At 37.4% G+C, this 21198-nt stretch overlaps 1 protein-coding gene across 2 annotated transcripts in view; it reads right to left on the bottom strand.

Moving 5' to 3' along the window:
- Nucleotides 1-2903: 2903 nt before the first annotated feature.
- The window catches only part of PPP4R3A (protein phosphatase 4 regulatory subunit 3A), a 37279-nt gene continuing 18984 nt past the window's right edge, over nucleotides 2904-21198 (bottom strand). Inside the window, exons 5-15 of one of the 2 annotated variants that reach the window (XM_043556851.1) lie at nucleotides 18008-18085; nucleotides 17810-17926; nucleotides 17256-17372; nucleotides 15257-15388; nucleotides 15053-15155; nucleotides 13219-13377; nucleotides 7867-8036; nucleotides 6595-6737; nucleotides 5825-6015; nucleotides 5214-5440; nucleotides 2904-4161 (exon numbers count right to left, since the gene is read on the bottom strand). In XM_043556851.1, the coding sequence (XP_043412786.1) occupies nucleotides 4051-4161; nucleotides 5214-5440; nucleotides 5825-6015; nucleotides 6595-6737; nucleotides 7867-8036; nucleotides 13219-13377; nucleotides 15053-15155; nucleotides 15257-15388; nucleotides 17256-17372; nucleotides 17810-17926; nucleotides 18008-18085 (1548 nt within the window). In that variant the 3' untranslated portion in view covers nucleotides 2904-4050. Of the gene's footprint in view, nucleotides 4162-5213; nucleotides 5441-5824; nucleotides 6016-6594; nucleotides 6738-7866; nucleotides 8037-13218; nucleotides 13378-15052; nucleotides 15156-15256; nucleotides 15389-17216; nucleotides 17373-17809; nucleotides 17927-18007; nucleotides 18086-21198 lie in introns of both variants that reach the window. The other variant, XM_043556850.1, reaches the window with a different exon arrangement.

The following is a 21198-nucleotide window of genomic DNA, read 5'->3' on the forward strand; positions in this document are numbered from 1 at the left end:
TGAGATAGCCCTTTGTTGGTATTTCTAACCTGAGGCAGGACAGGAGACAGGACAGAGGTCTCAAGTCTTCCCCTTATATCCACAGAGTGGGAATCTCATGGTCAAGGAGTCAAACTCGTAACTACGTAAGGGCATCAGCCAAAAGACTTCCCCAGTGTGTATAATCTGTGTGCACCTTACTCCATCTTTCATTCACCCAGTAAACGTTTTGGAGAGCCATCTGTGGGCTAGGGTATCTTGCTAGGTACTATGGAAACAAAGTTGAAGAGGATATAACCCCTTCCTCAAGGAGGGAGTAGTGTCAGGGGCACATTTCCCAAGGTTGAAAGATGAATATAAGTTTATCAGCAGGCAAGGCAAGAAGAGCATTCAAAGGGGCACATGACAGATTAGGCAGTCTTGTAGGGCACAGCATGATTGGACAGGGACATTAACATGCCCTGGCTGGAGCTTGGGAAGATGAGCACCCAAGACGGGGCAGTAGAGAATCCCAGCATTTAAGGGATAAACAAGGGAGCTATCAAAGGAAGAGAGCATCTGCTACTATCCACGGTCTTCTCCATACCTTGGCCTCTATTAACACCACGTGCTTAAAGATTTGACCTAGGTGTCAAGAAACATAAGGATGGAGGGGTGCTTGGGTGGCTCCGTCAGTTAAGCAAGCGTCTGACTCTGGATTTTGGCTAAGGTCATGATGTCATGGTTCGTGAGATCGAGCCTGGCGTGGGGCTCTGCACTGACAATGTGGAGCCTGCTTGGGATTCTCGCTCTCTCTCAAAATAAATAAACTTTAAAAAATATACATAAGGATGGAACAAGGGTCCACTCCAAATTTGTAGGTAGAATGTGACTTACACTAGAGCAGTGTCTTTGGAATAGTAGGAATAGAATTTAAATCAAAACCCATTCAGCATCATGTTGGAGAAATCAGTGTTCCCTACGAGTCGATGGAAGAACTTAACCTGGGACAGCAAAAAGGTCAAGTAAACTTCTGTCTCCAACCAGAGCTATTTTAAGGACCAAGACATCTGACTCCACTAGACATTTATCTGTCTGAAGAGAGGCGCTCCACAGTTTCCTTTCAGAACTATTCTCAGGAGCCAAGATGAAAGGCAGAGAAAGGAGTCAAACTGGCTTACCAGTTTATACTGGGTATCACAATATACTATTTCCCCATTTCCCCGTGTTCTCTGAGTGTCCCAGTATAACAGCAGACAATAATCCAGCCCATACAAATTTGTTTTTATAATCCTCTTGCTCAAAATGGATATTATGGCAGAAAAAGTTAATATAACCTTGTACATAAGAATTTTGAAGGTCCTAAATTTTCCTCCAAAAGTGATTTTGACCGTGCTGTTTAAACAGTTATGATAAATACCAAAACTCTGTTGAGAAACTGAAAAGTTTTCCACTTAAAGAGATCTTCTAATATCAACTGCTTGCTATTCTATTCTTATCTTGGTAACTTTACGAAGACTACTGCTTAAGGACAAAAGTAGGAGGAATGTGTCCCCCGTTCCATGCTTCTCTCCTTCATTTCCAAATTCACAAAAACTGACTTCCAGAGAAAATCATGTGCAAGATTTGAGTATAGTCAGGCAGGGAAAAAACTATCAGGCTTCAATTCTATTTAAAAAAAAAAAAAAGCCAGGGTGGCATTTCTGGACCAGAAAGGATATCAAGGTGTTTCATGCAGTTGTCTTTTTCAGAAGTTGTTGGGAAATCACCCCACAGAAATGCAATTTTTGTTTTTCATTTTAAGCACTGCAAAATGAGCAAAAGAGCCAATAGGTATCATTAAAATGGAAAATAAGAATTTCTAACTTCACACCATTATATTTACATCTGTTTTCAAGACCGTATCTATTCAACAGTACAGGCTTTTGAGTCAGGTGGACCTGTCAATTCAAGTGTTGTCCTTCTAGCAATTTATTGCTAAGTTTCCCTCTGCAAAGCGATCAGCTGTTTTAGAACTAATTTCTATTATAGCAGTTGGTGTCAGTTTTCTGCTTCAGTAACTGTAATTGCTAATAGCTGAGAAAATGCAACTATCCATCAATGAAGGGGTATCTCTTACCTGTTAAGGGCCAATAGTTAACTACTGGACCGGAATTTATGAAAGCATGGGGTGCTCCTCCCCTCTACTCAGAGCTGTGAGAACACCAAGACAAGTGTTCCAGGAGCCCAACCAGCAGTGAGTTTAAACTGTACGGTTAAGGCACAAACATGGGACTTGCTAGGTAACAAAGGAAGACGTAATATAATTAAACTTAAGATCTTTCTTCGCTTTATTGATAAGGTAACTTGATTAACTTCTATTAATAGCCAGAACTGGAGTCTCCGAAGTATCTCTAGACTGTAGTGAAATACACTTAAACGCTTATAGTTAATTATGCACCCAAAATTTGTTTAAAAAAACAGCCGACAATAAAACTTGTTTCATGACTGTAACAAGTTATCACTTCCTGGTTTTCTTTCCAACTATTAAATATAACCTTGTTTTTGGTACCACATGTTAGAATTTACTGAGGACTAAGCAAAAGAGTAGAAGCACACAGTGCTTGTTAGATTAACTCAGTTAAAAGTATGATACTTAAAATAGTATCATTTCCTGGATATGGATTTTTATTCACATTTGTAAACCCATTCTTAAGGTCTAAAAGCTTATTTAAAAAAAAAAAGTGAGGGTATGTGATGTCAAGGTATGTTTTCACTTCCTTAAAAGAATTTTAACACCTACGACAATAAAAGGAACCTATTTAAAAATACTGTTGCACTAAGGTGATAGCTGATGGTCCTTTGGCCACGTATTTATTTAGGGACCACCACTTACAACTCCAGCTGGTATTCCAAAGGGAGTGGTTAAAAAAAAAAAAAAGAAAAGAAAAGAAACATACAACTAATACAATTTCTCTTACTCTTCACTTTTCTTTTTATTATTCAAAAGTCAAATATGTTATTTTTAAATCATCCAGCCTCAATTTAGATTTAATGTACCGTCATTTTCCCAAGATATGAAATTTCAGAATCTCTTTGGAATACTAATTTCACGTTTCTAGGTTTAACAAAATGGTTGAAATTTTAAATTCCACTCTATTTCCCTGAATTCTCAAGACAGTTGCTGATGTAAATTTTAATATAAAATATTTAGTCACAAAATAGTATTGCTTTTGTATGCACATAGTTGTAAGATTACTTTGTTTTTGTCAATAAAAACTATACCATCTTTCATAAAACTCTAAACAAATTAAGAACTGTGATGTAGAACAAAAATTACACATGGTAAAACAGGTACCAGCACAACGTTAGGTTATATTACATCAAAAAAAGTTTTAATGGTCCCAAATATATATACTCAACAACTAAGCATACACTCAGGGGAGAAAAAAATCAAAAACAAAATGAAACCAAAAAATTATGACACAAATGACCACATCTAGAATTCCACTCAATCTTTAATCAAGTAGGGACAAATCCCCACTTTAAAAAAAAATCTGCAGTTTGAAGGGCAAAGGGAACAGATAAAAAAGAGGAAACTTTATATTCGCCCCTCCCCCAAAGAGGTTTTCCAAACCTGTTGTAGCTTGACTAAAATGCTCAGAATGTATGATTTTAAAGGCAGGTCTCTTTATACAAAGAAACTGCTGGCATTCTTAACTAGTGAAGAATCAGGGCACAAGAGCCTATTCTTCTGAGTCTCAAACGTGGTCCGAGAAAGCATATTCTGATTGTAGCAACTGACCAGTCAATCCAGAGTTCCACTTACAAAACCCCTGCCCTGTTGGCTTTTTGTTTCCATTTCCTTCCCTGAGAAAAGGGCAATGTGTGGTCCAAGCTGGAGAGCTCAAAGGCTTAAGTCTTTCCCCTAAATGTATAATATCCCCTCCTCCTGCTCCATTGAATTGGCACTTGATGAGCAGAAGTCAAGTGTGGGAGGCTGATCTGGATCAGTCATTCACAAGAGACCACTGCTTTGTTGTGGATTTTGTAGGGGGGAGGGGTAGAGAACCAGTTTTCTCAACAGGTACTGATCAGAGGCAGTTGCCATTATTAGGACTCAAACTTTGCTTTCTTTGACAACGGTAGCGTGTCTTCCTTGTCTTCATCCTCATCATCGTCTTCATCATCATCAGGATAATCTACCAGACCCACGAGGCCTCCCTGTTCAGAAATAAGGTTTATTTTTTTTTTAAACTACATTTCCAGCACATATTTTAAGTCTAGATAAAGGATACAGATTCCCCCCTCCCAATATACTGTGTGGTTACGTGAGATTAGATGCAACTGAAATTCACTGTATTTTCCCTAAGTTTTCCGTAATAAAATTTTTAGTCTGTAATCCTAACAAATCACCCAGGAGATGGAATCAGTAATTACTGAATTGAAAAAGTGTTTTAAAATTTAATAGTGCATTAACAAACTACAGAAGATCAACAGACCAGGAGGGCAGACCATTAGAAGTTAGGAAAGGGAGTCTGCCTTTCCTTCCAGCTTCCTTTTAGACCCGTGCCTTCGCCAGAAACCACTGCAGCTCTATTTAGGAGGCTGTGGAAGAAGTCCCACTGCTCTGTGGTCCCTTCACTTCAGCATCTCTCAGATTCACTTCTTAGCCCTTAGGGGTCTCGTGCAATTGTCAAAGAAAAAACAACTGTGGGTGGGGCACTGTATTCCCGATTTAGATCAACGAATTCCAAATGCCCAGTCTGCTAGTCCTGGGCAGCATAAGGTGACCCAGGGAATGGGTTTTTATCCTAAGATTATGTCTTGTCCACATTTTTGGTGTTAAAATTTTGATCCTTTCTTATATGAAAAGAGATGATGGTTAATTCTTTTTTATAAACCTTGCTTGGAAAAATAGTGTTGGGAATGTCCAGGTATTTATTTTTCTTCCACACAAGTCTTTATCTGGGTGTTAATTGGGAAAGTTGATAAAGAATAACTTTAAAATTTTGTGTATGTTTTGAAACAAATCTGAACCGGAGTTCTAAAACACAAACCACCAAAATAATTTATTCAGACTTTGGTATTGGTCATAAAAAACTTTCAGAAATTGCTCAAGTTCTGCATACATTCAGGTAGTAGTGGGAGGATTATTCATTCCCTCTAGTTCAGAAGGGTTTGATCAGTTCCAAAAGACAGTACCCAAAGGAAATCTCAGTCACAGTTACTGTAGAACCAGATTAAATGAGAAAGGCCTGGAAGTCAAAATGTACCTTGGTAGTAATAGCTGCCGTCTGAGATGTACTTTTAGGGACAGATCCAGGAGAGCCTGGAGATCCTGGGGATCCCGGGGATCCCGGTGAACCAGGCAGATTTGCTGCAGGTGACTGGCTGGTGAGATTAGTTTTTGTTCCACTAGAGAGGGAAAGCTTGAAACTTGGGCTCTGCCGACCAGAAAGATTCGTTTTCAGAAGCACCTCTTTTTCCTCACTTTCTTTTACTAAAAATAAGAATATTGTCAATAGTTGTCACCCATACTTGTCTTTTTTTAATCCCCCCAAATGAGGTGGCACTAAACACAATTTCCTAGCTTACTCCTTTGCTGGGGGAAAACACATGTTCAACACGCTACTGAGAAGGGATGAAACCCTCCTTCTGTATCCAGTGTTTCCACCCTTCCCGAAATAATCTAGTTCTCCTAAGTCAAGTCAAATTAAGAAAATTTAGTCCATGCTTTCACCCCCAGCCATTAAGTCACATTCTGTAAAGCAACTAAGTCTTTGAAATCTAGGTCACGACACAAAGTAGATACTCGTTTTCTCAAGAAAGAGAGAAAGAAACCAGGGTGGGAAAGCTGTCATTTTTGCCCAGCTTTTCAACATACATTTCTTCCTTTCCATGAATTTACTTATTGGATCCATAATATCATCATCGTTTTTAGTTTTGTCAGATGGAGACACGACAGCTTCACCATCTTCCATGTCATCCTCATCAGTGTTAAACCACATCTCCTCTTCGTCTTCTAGTGTTCTGGCGTCTCTTCGATACCTGTGATTCCTCAAAATGGACCGCATGCTAGGAGTAAAGAGAAGAAAGTAAACCGACTCCTCCACAGACTCCTTTAGACAGTCTTCAAAGTGGTGCTCCGAATTAGACCGTCTTAACAGAGCAAGGAGAGAACAGATTTATACACAGGCTAATGACGAACCAGACTCTACCCAACCAGATTTTTCATATATGATTGAAAAAGTCCACCATCTCTAGTATTATGGATCAGTTATTAAACTTGTTAACATCAGGAATTAATCCTAATTCATGGATTTTTAAGTCTACCGTAAGTATGTGAATTCAGGCATTTAGAAAAATATACGAGATTTCTTAAGTAACTGGTAACAAAGTAATTCAAAGCAAATCAATGAAGCCCCATTGCCACATAAGTGTTGGGTTTTCTTTTTTACTATCTAGTCTGATAAATGCCTAAAGAAGAGTCCAAGACCAAGCCAATATCCACCTACACCTTCAGGACAACATTCACGTTGGCCATTGCAGAAAACTACAATGCCCGCTTATCCCATCCCTTCCTCCCCCAGCCAGGCTAGAAAGAGGCACCACCGTCGAACTTGAATGAATAGATTAAAAAATGTAGTAATTTACCTGTCAAGTTTGGGATTATCTTGCCTTTCTCTTTGTTGTTCAAATCTCAGTTTTAATCCTTTAAATGTCTGTACATAATCTACGTCTTCCAGCGCTTTCCAGTAATTTTCAATTACATGAGCAGTTAATGATTTTATATCTTCCTACAGAAAAGAATTATAATGAAAACATACAATAGGAAAATGTTACTTTTGCTGAGAGGAGGCTTAATTGTAGAGAATTCGATAACCTGCTCCAAACAGATGAACTTCATAAAATTATAAGCCAGTCTTAATCAAATGCTGAAAATGGGCATAATTGGCTATGCTACGTACCAAAGTGTCTCTGATTTTTGGTGTATCTCAGAATTAACGGGTCTTCCCAAAGTAAATGCCCAGGTCCCACCCCAGATGATTCTTAAATTTAAGTAAGTGTGGGGTGGGATCAGCACATCACAGAAAAGTGCTAGAGACAGATGGTGGTGATGGTTGCACAACAGTGTGAGCGCACTTAATGCCGATGAATTGTACGCTTTTTAAAAAGGCAAATTTTGGGGGTTTCTGAGGGGCTCAGTTGGTGAAGCACCTGACTTGGTTTCAACTCAGGTCATGAGCTGCACACATGCTCAAATATTTTTTTTAAAAAGGCAAATTCACATTATGTATGTTTCACCATAATTTTAAAGCATGTCACAGAAAATTCTAACACACTGTTTGAGAACCACTAGCCTACTCTATTACTAAAGATTCAGAAGTCTGTAATGAAATTATTCTTTAAATTTTTTTTAACGTTTGAGAAACAAACAGAGCACGAGTGGATGAGGGGCAGAGAGGGAGGGAGACACAGAATCCGAAGCAGGCTCCCAGGCTCTGAGCTGTCAGCACAGAGTCCGACGTAGGGCTCAAACCCACAAACTGTGAGATCATGACCTGAGCTGACATCGGCACTTAACCAACTGAGCCACCCAGGCACCCCTGAAATTGTTCTTTGAAAGTATATAGGGAAAAGTCACAATTCCAGAAGCCCTCAAAGTTTTGATGTGGTTTTTGTTAATTCTACTTTCTTAAAATGATTACCATGATGGTGTTAAATCAGTCGTCAAACTATCCTGTAAAGGATTCACAGCTGCTGAGAGACTGTATTACTTTGAACTGAATCCCTTATAAGCTTCTGGTTACATGGGTTTTCTTTTTAAAATTTTCTCCAAGTATAATCTCAAGCCACAATATCAATAATGCATATTCAGTATTCTCAATTAAAACCAAAATTCTAACTGGAAAATACAGAACCTACCACTCTAATAAATTCAAACATCTCTATAATGGCAGAGTTCATCAGATTGTAGCGGGATCCGTTGTTGAGAAACGCTTTGACAACTGGCTCGAACAAAAAACTTTTCATTATGTAGCGGTTGTAAAACTCATCTTTTAATCCAATAATCTTTCTCTTAAAACGAAGAGCACCTGAAACACAGAGGCATCGTTGTTCAAATTATATACCCCACTTCCATATTTTAGATTTAAAAAAAACAAAACAAAAAAACCTGTGCAATAAATAATTCTTCGTGCAGTGTTAGGTTACCGCTTCCAGAAGTATGTACCTAAGGAACAGGGATCACAAAAGGGTTACCAGAAAAATGTATTCTGGAAATAGTGTATGTCATGATAGAACACAAGTCTCAGAGAGTGGAAAAATTCTGGAACCTACTAATGACCAAAATGTACTTCACGTCTAAAATAAGAGCTAAAACGGGGCTGACAAATGAATTAAGCTTTATACTAAAGATGAGAAAATTCTAAATATGTCCTTCTACAGTCACCTTGAAAACAACAGAAAAACCATTGTTTTATTAGGGCAATCCACGTATAATTTGATATTCATTATTTTTGGACACTCTTACTATTCTGCATCAGAGTTCTGGGTTTATGATGGCTGATCTGTCAATGTGTCAGGAGCACTACTATAAACCCACAAAACTCTGCATGACCCATAACTTGCCTTCCCATAATTTTGAAATAAATTTAGAGAATGTTGCTTTTAAAACGTGGTCCTCTAGGCTTATTGCAGCGAGTATGCTTTTTAACTTTTTTTCCTAATTTTCCTTTTTACAATTAATTAGGCTTTAACTTACAGATTAAAAGGTATATTTACATCTTGAGGTATGGGGAGTTACTTAAGTCACCATTCGTCAAGATCCAAATATACTCAGACAGCTAGACAAACCCTCTTTACCTAAATGGAGTTTATCAGTAAGTTAATGCCCCAGTTATTGTAAACAGTTCAAAAAAGCATACTCACTTCATGCAGTCACATCGTCTTCGGTTGGCAAGATTAATTATTGTGTTTGTATTTTGGTTTCTTTGGAGATCATGGAAGTGGCTCGTTAAATTGCCAATTTGTTATTAATCAAGTCCTTCATGAGCAGGTAGCCAGGCAACCATGCTGACACGGTTTCTGGGTGGGAAGGCAGAGGAGTAAAGCAGCTCAATTTTTCTTTAGTTGGCAGAAAAGAGGTCCACAAGTGAATGCCCATTTAGGTACAAGCTGGTTATAAACTGCCTTAACAATGCAACTTATTGAAGAGTGTCTCTTTCTAAAGTGACACTCTGGGCAGGGAATTTCAAAATAATGTATAGAAGAGGAATTGCATTTTTTTTTTTCAACTACTGAATTATTTTCAAATACAAAAGCATGGTGAAATTAAGACATTTTAAACAGTAAGAGGCACCTGTGTGTTAAGTCAAGCCTAACAAGGGTTTATTTTCCCAAAACAGTGATTTTAGAGTTTGGTTTTTTTGTGATGTCACTTGACAAAGGAACTTAGTGAGGCGGTTCCATTTGTCAGAATAAAAAACAATCCATTGGAGCTCAGGCCAGATGTTCAGTTTTTAGTAATTAAGGCACAAGCTATTGTTTCAAGAATCAGTACTCTGAACTCTGCAGGCTTTGTGGAGACTTGTGTCCTACCATAACACACGCTAGCTGCACCCTGTGGTCTGCGTGCGGTTCCTAATTGGTAAGAAACTCTCTTCCTAGAATTCACTAAGACCGAGGTGTGCAGTGGGACCACTATTTCCTCAAGAGCAGTTCTGTCCAGAAACTGCTGGTGTAGATGGAAGACGGTTCTACTGGTCTTTGTTTTGTTCCTCCTTTCCATTTGCCCTCATTTATTTATATCCAGAAGTGGGTCACGTCCACTCAAAGTCTTCCCCAAAAGCAAACCTGCATCAAGAGTATCCAACCACTACTTGCTGTTGAATAAAGGTTGCTTTCAAAAATTTACCAGTGAGTTCTATCAAGTCAAGTTGCTCAGAGTAAATTAGAGAAAGCTTCTGGGAGAGGCCACAGTGGCATAACTGGAGGACTTTCGATGTAAAGTGCACTCTGCTTCCATGCTTCCCTCTAAACTTTATCAACATTCCAGGAATCTCTGGTGCTTCGTTTCAATCATCTCTAAAGTCATTCCTCTTTACCTCACACAACGGGAGATTTCGTGTCACAAGTTGAGACTTCTTGCCTCATATGTAACTAATGTGGCCAAATAAAGCATCTACAGTAACATTTTTATTTCATTCCTTTTATAGGTGTCCACATCTTTAACAAAAAAACTAGACATGAACCCTGAAAAACCAAGGAAATAAGACGGATAAAACTGCTCTATGTATATATCTAACCTATAAAGGCCTACATTGTGAAAGGACTGCTAGTCTCCCCTACAGAACCGATTTGTTGGCTTTAGGATAAAAGCCTTCTAATAAGCAGCGGATATTTAAAAAAAAAAAAAAAAAAAAAAAGGCAAGTTCGGTGAAGTTCCCAACTCGTTTACATTTAACCACTCATTCGTTACCTGCTGTCCTTATAATCTGGCGTCTAAATTCACGTATAATGAACACTGTACCTAACGTTTTCTTTCAATGTGATGTTAGCAGACTGAAAATGTTCTACATCTCCTCAAATTTATACTTCGTTCTTTAAGAAATCCTCAATCAAAAACTCCTACTCTGTACTCTACAGCCAGTCCTAGAGTGCTTATTCCTTATGACTGGCATCCTCTTCCAGAAACTACTCATGTTCTCAATCTGGGAAGACAGCCACACGGAGAATAATTTGAGAGTGAGTTAGGTTTAATGCTAACTCCGTTCGGAAAATGCGAAGAATAAAGCATAACTAAGGTTTTCCTACAATAGAAAGCTTCCCTGAAATGAAATCTCTTCATCGTTCTCATTAAATTTTGAGACCTTTTCTTGATGATACTGCAAGCAAAATAATGAGATCAAGAACTGCGAACCAAAAGCCCTTTTTATCCCTCTCCTGCCACTCTCCCACTGGACTCGTGTGTTCTACCTACACCAAACCATTAACATGTCACACTTTCCCCACATCTGCACATTAGCTGTGTGTTCAAGCATGCCACGTTCTCCCATGACCAATACAACCCAGTTTACCTCTTTTGCAAAATTTTCCTGATCTGACTCATTCGTGGAGAATAAATTCTTTCCACTATGCTTCCAAACACACCTCAATATAGTACTTAGGGCATTGTATTTTGATTTTTACAGGACTATCTCCTAATGAACTCTGATCCCTTTGACAGCTGAGTCCAGGTCTTAATCATCTTCATTTTCTTTGTACCAGGTATTTAGCATACTTCATCAAGTCTAAGATGCCACTGATTACAAGAAACTTTTTCTACTCTAAGAAAACCAAACCAACCAAACTATCATTCACAACAACATGCCATTAATTTTAAGACTCACCTTGATCTCACAGATGACAAATGTCTAAAATGCAGAGCTTAGTTCTGACAAAATAGGATAGTAGGTACTTGATACATTTATTGAAATAAATGATCAACATACTCATTTATTTAGTTTTTCCATTCTGTCCTAAACTGCCTTTCCCCGCACTTGAACAAAACCTTCTATTTTAACACGAAAGAAGTGTTCATTATGAATTCACTCTCAATTTAGTCAGGGGGCTCTCACTTTTGCTGTGGTTGGTATAGAAGGAAAATGAGTGAGTTTAAAAAGCCCTTCTTTTGCAAATGCTGAGCTCATTGACAGTACATTAGTAAGGCAGGACTGAAATAATGCATTTGTTTTTTTTGTTGTCCCATTTATTTTTTTGTTGTTCTTAGCAGTCTAGATTAATGCCACACATGCTCCGAGTTACTTTTGGCTGAAAAAGTTTACCAAGGGTAGCATCAAAGTTTCAGGACAATCAACAGAAACTAATTTTACTAAATATCTGAAAGTTGAAAAATGAAAATATACTATGACTACGTGTAGTCTCAGTCCATACTGCTGTGTGTACATTGGCCCAAAAAACTAAGTCAACTAGCGGTTACCCTGATAAAAATGTTTAATGTTTTTAGAAGGAAATCTATTTCTACTTACTACTTTAAAGTATTGTAGAGCAAATCAACATCAGACACATCCTTATAAAAATAATGTTCTTATAATGTTAAGGATATTTTAAAAATCCATTAAGTAAAAAAATTGTAAAAGAAGTTAAAAAAAATAGCAAAAAATGGATATACATGTATATACATATATTCAGGCCTTCAATTAGTGAATGACTGTGATGCCTTTAAACAATGACAAAACAACCAAACTTACCCATAAAAACCAAAAGACAAATTACCAGCAGACATTTTATGGAGCCTCTAAGGTACCCCCACATTGGTCTGTCAACTTACCAAAGGCTGGCTGCTACATGATCAAGTACATTCTCAGATAACCTATTTGCAATTCTGAAACATGTTTTATTTCAACAAATAGGGCCTTAACACAGTTAAGTTTTGAAAAACGTGTACAACTAAGAACAATCCATGTGTTGCTCTAAGAGAGCTGACAAACTTTTCCCATAAAGGTTTACGAGTCCACATTTTAGGCTTTATTAAGCCACATATGTATGGCATCTGTAGCGTTTTTTTTTTTTTTTTTTTTAAACAACCCTTTAAAAAACATGAAAACTTTTCAGCTTGTAAGTTGTGCAAAAATAGACCACAGCCTGGATCTGGTCACCTCTGAAGTCTGCCCCTCTCGCTCTGAATTGTCAGAGGTAATAAAATGTTATACTGTCCGGCACTGGTTGTTGTATGTGAAGTGATGAATCACGGTATATACACTGTATGTTAGCTAATCTGACAATAAATTATATGTTCAAAAAAATGTTATATTGTCAAATAGAAATAAACATGAGAAAAAAGTATTTGTGCTGGGCATTTTGTAACTCGGAATGTGTTTTAGGAAGTCAGTGCTGTTAGCTATAAATTTTCCAAATTACAAAAATATTCTTCATGATTTAGTGTAAGACCCAGGAACGCCTAATTTATAATTAGTAATGCAGTCCTAAAAAAGTTACGGAGATCAAATGATCTAAGGTGCCATTTTAATAATGGAATACTTTAATATTAATTTTGTAGATGCACACCAACCCCTTCGCTTATATAACTGAGAAATATGCAAATGAGGAAAATCATCTCAAAATGTGGTGAAATTATATAATCAGTGTAGTTTCCTATTAGAATGTAGGTCTCTTGACCTGAAATCCATGATCTTTTCTTAGACAGTTAAGACCCAAAGGTACCAACAACATGATAATATATCAATAATAAATAATTCTACCAGAAGTAACACTTACATAATGCCAAGAAAGCATGCTTCGAGGCCATAAGAACTAGCACTCTCCGGAGGATGTCCTTATTAATAATGTAGTTCTTTATGTGGTAGGTATGGTGCTCCACACAAAATGTTAACAACTCCAGTACAAGTGCCAACAACTGGGCAGTCTGAAAATCATCTAAAAACAAAACACGATTATATTTAATGACTAATATTCTTTTCCTTTCCAAATGTAAGTATCTAAATTCCAATCAAGTAAAATCCTATCAATCCAAAATTTTATTTTTTATATGTTTATTTACTTGGCGGGGGGGGGGTGGGGGGGGGTGGATAGAGAGAGAATCCCAAGCAGGCTTCCAGCTGTCAGCGCAGAGCTCAACACGGGGCTTGACCTCACAAACCGTTGAGATTGTGATCTGAGCTGAAATCAACTCAGATGCTTAACCAACCGAGCCACCCAGGTGCCCCAACCCCAAATTTCAAGTTAAGGAAAAGGGAACAAACAATGGATTCCTATCCTACCATGTGCCAAGAACTGTGCTTTACATTTTCTTCAGCAACTCTAAGAGGAATTTGTTTCACAAAACCCAAGTATGAACAGCAAGGCAGAGATGAGACATGAATCTATTAGATCTGCTTTATTCCAAGGTGCAAGAATGCTCTACCATGTCTTAACACATCCCTCATAAGATGGACAGTACACATGGCACAGGAGGGCTTGAAAGATACCATCTGGTCTTTGGTGGAATTATTCTCTCTGCTCCTATGATTCCACTATGTTTTGTGGCTCCTTTATTACACAGGATGAATCCACACTGAGTTATAATCACTGGCTTATCTTTCTTCCTCACCAGGCAGAAAGCTTCTGGAAGTATTTTACTTACTTTTTTCATTTCCCCCATTTAGTCCCTAAAGATTATATATAGCACAGTGCCTTCCACACAACAGGTTTTTAATAAATGTTTAAAGAACTAAATAAATGTGTTTGGAAAAAAGCCTTAAGCTTTACCTAGTACAAATAAAGTAGACAGAAAAATGAATTATCATGGTTCCCAGACTTAATCCTAGAGCCACAAAAAACTAAATTTAATATTTATTTTCTAAGTGGTATGTAAGTTATATTGTACTGATAATTCATCGAGAACAAAATCATCTTCTCGAAACATCAATAAAGGATTTCCCTTGAACATCCTAAAACTACTCTCTGGGGGCACCTGGGTGGCTCAGTCAGTTGAGTGTCCGACTTTGGCTCAGGTCATGATCTCACAGTTCGTGAGTTCGAGCCCCGCGTCGGGCTCTGTGCTGACAGCTCAGAGCCTGGAGCCTGCTTCCAATTCTGTGTCTGTCTCTCTGCCCCTCCCCTGCTCAATGCTCTGTCTCTCTCTCTCTCAAAAATAAACATAAAAAAAAATTAAAAAAAACCTACTCTCTGAAATACACACACGCAAGCTAAAGGAATGAAATGCAGAAATAATGAGTCATCAGTATATGAATAATCCCCAATGGAAAGAAAGAGTTTAAGAGTGAGCACAGCCTTGCTCTGCACATCTGGAGTGCAAATAACAAAATTACTTTGTTCATAATTACTTCCTTCTATTTTTTTAACCTATGTAAATAAAAATAAAAAAATATGAATATTGCCTTAAAAACTTTTAAAATTCTGAAAGCAACAATTATCTCCTATTACGCTTTATTGTCTTCAATTATAGCATTTTTAAAGAAATTTTACCTTGAGCACCTTTTTTGAAAATGTATCCAAATGGCGTGAACTTTTAACGACTATTACTCTACATCAACTCTGAATTTCAGAATTCAAGAACAAAGAACTTCACTACCAACCTGCATTATCTTACCTTTGCTGGGTTTGTCTTCTGTTGTATTTGCCAGTAAAGGAGCAGTGAGGACATGCATACAGTGCTTATAAAAGAAACCCAGAAACTCAGTCTTCTCTGTTTTCTAAGGAATCAAAAACACTTCCATGAACTTTAACGGCATTGGTTCCTACCAGCAATAAACAATATACTAGTATGAAAACGAGAAAAATGCCTGTGGCTTACATTGGCAGTAGCTAGCATGTTCTCTGGGTCAACTAAAGTTCGAAGCAGGCCCATAAGTTGGACTGCTCCTCCAAGTTCAGGGTCTGTATCACAAATCATATGTTCTATAATGAGGTTGATGAGCAAAATATCCTGGTGAGAAAAGTACATACAATAAGGATCACTTACTATGAGTGAGAATGTAAAAGCACACACTATGACACGTTACAGCATTATACTAGCTGCCTTGTTAACTGCAAACAAAAGAAATGACTAACTTCTTTAACAGGATATATGGCAGTGTTTCCCTCAAGCACGCTACAGGCACATTTACACTAAGCAGTACAGAAAAGAAAGTCTCTTTCTTTCTCTCTGATCTTTAAATCCCTTTGATTATGGCAAACACAAAGTTCATTTGGTGCCAGTAGAGCTTTGTACTTCTTGATAACAAAATTTCCCTTCTGAAGAAAGCTAATGGGCTTTCAGTTTCATAGTAAGAGTATTTAGCTAGAATTTACAGCATTGTTCTATTTTCACTGCATTTCTATAGATTCTTTCTACTTATGGCAAATGATATCTGTATGTGTTCTCCACTTATGGAAACGATACAAAATTTCCATTAAAAATAAATTCAGTTGGTACCTAAATGTGTGAAGTTAGAAGAAATAAGATTATGGTATTTAGATAGCATAGAGAACAAATGTATTATAATGATTCCCAATGTCAATGAAAACTGATTGCTAGTTTTCCTGAAGCTCTATGACTGCAGTTCCTAGCCCAAGGAGTAAAATAAAAACAGAGAGGGATTCAGTGAGGAAATCTCTCCTCTTGCCTGTATGTTCAGCAGTAGGATGGACGTAAAGATCGAAATTGGGAATTAAGAGGCCTACTGCATGAAAGTGACATACTAAATTAATGTATGTGCAACTAGTGAGTTTCAGGGCCAACAAGAATAGCCTTTATTTTTAATAATACAGGTATTTTGGTTTTCTGGATAGGACTACTTATAAAAGAAAAATGTGACAACATTTAACAGTCCAAACTGGTACTTTTCTACACTTACCCTGGTACTACGATTAAAAAACAAACAAAAAGACCAACCCTTAAATACAGAAAATTACTAGGCATTCCACTTCATTTTGACATTTCGTTTAAGACTTTTTAAAAAAGTAAAATCTATTTTCTCAATTTGTAAAAAATGCAAGAATTCTGCATAGATTTTTTTTTTCCTAAATGCCTCCCTCCCCTTTCAAGATGCAGTTGAGGGCAAAACATATTAGTTTATTTTTAGAAGTCACTTCTAAAATTTTATGGGAGCAGGAAGAAAAAAATTCAGAATCATTGGATCAAATATCTAAGAATAAAACAGAAGAGCACACACATTTGGGGCTGCTGCATACGCCATATAGCACACTCCAGGAGCATGCTTCACACTACGGATTCTCTCACTTTAAAACTGACGTGTGTGTGTGTGTGTGTGTGTGTGTGTGTGTGTGTGTGAGAGAGAGAGAGAGAGAGAGCGAGTAAACAAGGCCACAGCTCGTTCCCTAATGGTCAGGCAGTAAAGAAAGTACCCTAAATACTTTTCCAAGGGACTGTGCTTCCTTTCTTCACTCCTGGTGTTTTTGAGAATCTATCCCTAGCAAAGCCAATGTTTTCCTAGGGAAGTTACTTATAATTCCACATACAGAAGAACAATTTATTGATTAATGATTCAAATAAGATAGCATATCAAGTTAATGACAGAATTAAGAAATGTGATCTCAAAAATTTAAAAAGAAACTTAAGGTGAGCATTAACAAATAATTGTCGTAAGACACAATTTCTAAACTAAGGAGCCAATTTAGGGGAAGAAAAAGCCATGTGTATTATGGCTACACTTTTCCCAAATATTAGCTATTTGAATCTTTAAAAATGAATAATAAATACAGTTACAGCTCCCCATGTACAAATACTTACTGTTAGCGCAAATAATATTTACCTTGTTGGTTATTTTTTGCTCTGTTAACTTCTTACTTACATCATCATTCTGTTGTGCCTCCTGCATGACAAACTCTCGTACCATGGATGGATTATATTCAACCAAGTATGAGAATATATCAGTAGCAGCACTTCGCACCTGTGTATCATCCATGCCCTGCAGATAAAAAGCACTTATTTCTCCTAGAATTATAAAAATATGGAACTTACAGCTACGTAAACCCAAAACCTAACAAATCATAAGAAAACAATGCAGTAAGAAAGAGGTCAAGGTAATTTGGCACGTAAAACCTGTTCTGTGGATAAAGTTATACTTTCTTTTATTCCTGTTTACTTTTCTTCTGTCACATTTCAACGGGCTGCAAATTTAACAATTTATTATTAAAAATACGGAAAATTCCCGAGTATTCTTTCAATAAGGTTTAAGGACTCTTCTCTAACACTAGAATTTCATAGTTTTTACTGTATGTAATAATACACAGCTAATATTAAATCTTGGCTATAACCACAAATAATTGCATGTAACATAAAAATATATTATCTTTGTGGATTAAAAATATAATGAAAATTAAATATAAACAGAAACAAACTTACAAGGATGACTTCTAAAGCTGGTAATATGCCCATGTTTGACAAAGTCTTGAAAAAAGCATCTCTGTTTTGAGGTTGAAGCGTTTGGGAAAATGCACAAAATTCTTTTAAAAAGTTAACCTAAAAGAAGGAAAAGGACAAGTGAATATAAAAGATCTGTTGTTTTAGTTTTGTGCCTTTCATAAGTATCAAATTTCTTACCAATTCCTGTCTCTTTTCCTCATCTGTTGCTTCATCTGTTAGTTGTGCAAACAAATCTGTCAGAAATTTTTCATCTTCCTGTTAAATCAAAGGACAAATTTATGCTAATGGTAAGAGTATATTAAAACATAATTTTCAGATACTATAGAAGGTACAAACCGAATAAGTGGAAAAAGGAAAGATGGTATTGGTAATGGTACTCTTTAAAAAGAGAGAAGGAAAAACTAAACTATTAAAGGAGAAACTGGGGATTTATCAAGGAAAACTCTTCTTTATATTTGGGCAAGGCTTTAATTTCCTAAGCCTATTTAAGGGCCACCATGTGCATATTTTTAGGCTTTGTGGACCATATGGTCCCTGCCACAATCATTTAACTCTGTGGTTACAGTAAGAAACAGCCGTAAGCAATATGTAAATGAGCGTGGCTGTGTTCAAATAAAACTTGACTTATAAAAAAGGATATGGGCTATAGTTCGCAACCCCCTCATTTACATAGGATTTTAAAACCTTACCTTTAGAGGGTAAGGTTCTACAACCTCTCAAATGAAGGTAAAAATTAAGAAAAGCTTCCTTTGGGGTGCCTGGGTGGTTCATGTGGTTGAGCATTCCATCTTCATTCAGCTCATGATCCTATGGTCTGTGGGTTCAAGCCCATGTCGGCTCTCTGGTGTCAGCACAGAGACCACTTCAGATCCTATCCCTCCCTCTTTGCCCCTCCCCTGCTCACACTCCCATGCTCGCTCTCAAAAATAAAACATTTTAAAAATGTATTTTAAAAACAAATTTTTTTTAAAGCTTTATTTATTTTTGTGAGAGAGACAGTGTTGTGAGCAGGGGAAAAACAGTGAGAGAGAGGGAGACACAATATCTGAAGCAGGCTCCAGGCTCTGAGCTGGCAGCACAGAGCCTGATGCAGGGCTCGAACCCACAAACCACGAGATCATGACCTGAGCCGAAGCTGGATGCTTAACCGACTGAGCCATCCAGGCGCCCCTCCATCACTATTTTTCACTAAGATTTTATTATACTTTGGGGCACTGGGGTGGCTCAGTTAAGCGTCCGATTCTTGGTTTCACCTCAGGTCAGGATCTCGCAGTTTGTGAGTTCGAGCCCTGCGTCTGGGCTCCGTGCTGACAGCTCAGAGCCTGGAGCCCGTTTCGGATTCTGTGTCTCCCTCTCTCTGTCCCTTCCCCGCTCACGCTCTCTCAAAAATGAATAAATGTTAAAAAAAAAATTTTTTTTTAAATATTTAATAATGTTACACAGAGCAGTTAAGAGTAAGGGGAGAGTATGATTGTGTACATAAGGTGGGTAGAACCTGGTTTAAATTATATCTCAATCATCCCTTTCCAAAATTTATAAAATTCTTTCCTTCGTACCAGCACTTTGGATCTAAGTGGCCCCGCATCATGAGAAACAAAACTACAGCATTGGCAGCCAAGATTTTGCAAAGCATACTGTAGGGAAACAGACTCAATAACTTCAAATTACTCATACTTCATGAGTAAAACTGGCATCTCACAGGTATGAAGACCAAGAAAACACAGAAGTGACAAATCCCTGCATAACAAAATGAGAATCACGTGGAGCTAAAGGAAAAGACCAGAAGCACTCAGGACTATCAAGGAAACCAGAAAGAGGCTCCAGTAAAAACTAGATGCTTATCAAAGAACAAATAGAAATTGGTACTGGAACCTTCTCTCTGTTCTATATCAATCACAATATACTGTACAGAGATTACTATTGTCCTTTACTGTATTGACTGTATTATTTAAATGTCTCTTTTAAAAAGAATGGAGAACATGTCAAATCAGTCAACATGAACTGGAATTATTCCCAGCTCCAGGACAGCAGTGTTGGTAAAATGACTTTTCTATTTGGGGCGCCTGGGTGGCTCAGTCGGTTAAGCGTCCAACTTTGGCTCAGGTCACGATCTCACAGTTTGTGAGTTCGAGCCCCACATCGGATTCTGTGCTGACAGCTCAGAGCCTAGAGCCTAAACTTTGGATTCTGTCTCCTTCTCTCTCTGCCCCTCCCCACTTGTGCTCTGTCTCTCAAAAATAAATAAAAATGAAAAAAAAAAAAAGACTTTTTTATTTGAACTTATAGTTTTGTTTCTTTAAGGTGACAAAGGCAAGAACCCTGAAAATACATCAATATTCTAAAAAGGAACAACCATAAAAATTAAACTTACTACTTTATTCATAACATGTCCTATCAAGCAGCTCTTACTGACATTTATTTGCCTCCTTTAACAAAACCAGGTTTCAATTATTTGTAGATCTGAGGTAAAGTCTTATATCTTTCAAGTCATATCATCTGTCTGTTATTCTTACAATATCATGGGCATCAAAGAAACAAAAAACATGGCAGGTGCACAAATCATAGAACTTTGCGCATAGCGCAAAGATTTATCTCGGTTAGACTAGACTAATTCCTACACTATAGGATAATATCCTGAGAAGTTTTTGGACCTTGAAGGTGTTACAAATGTGGATTGCTGGCTAGCTCTCATAGATTTTGATTTCTGTGCTTTGTGCAGAATCCAGGAAACATTACACCCTAGGCAATTCTGATACAAGCACCCCTAAAACACCAGACCTGAGAGACTAGGGATACTGTAAAAAGAAAATTTGGGGTTTAATAAGGCAAATATTAATAGATACTTTAAAATAATGCTCAAAAGGCTTACATCACGTTCATGCATGATCTTTTATCATCACATGACTTTACAGGGTAGATACTAGTATCACCATCCTTCCGATCAGGAAACCGAAGCTTCAGGAGGTTAAGAAAGTTGCCCAAGTCACATAGCTATTAAGTGACAGGTGGAGCTGTAACTCATATCCACATCCAACTTCCCCCTACTCGTCTAATAAAGAAGCATGCATGCCCTTTGCTAAGGAGACAAGCAACTATAATTTGCCAACATCTGTATTTCCTTGACCCTAAAAACTGGGTCCCTTTATATATAATTACTTGGCAGCGTTACCAATTCTACAGAACTTATATTCTTCAGTTAATTCTACATTCAACCATTTCATTAAGACCATTCCCTTAACTTCTTCAAGCTAGACTTCTTTATCACATTTACCTTCCCTGACGTAAACATAACACCCCTCTGGTCCCACAGTATTAAATATTATAGTCTCTTCTAATAACACCAACATACATACCTTCAGACAAAAATC

This window comes from Prionailurus bengalensis, chromosome B3 (genome assembly GCF_016509475.1).
Source record: "Prionailurus bengalensis isolate Pbe53 chromosome B3, Fcat_Pben_1.1_paternal_pri, whole genome shotgun sequence".
NCBI lineage: Eukaryota > Metazoa > Chordata > Mammalia > Carnivora > Felidae > Prionailurus > Prionailurus bengalensis.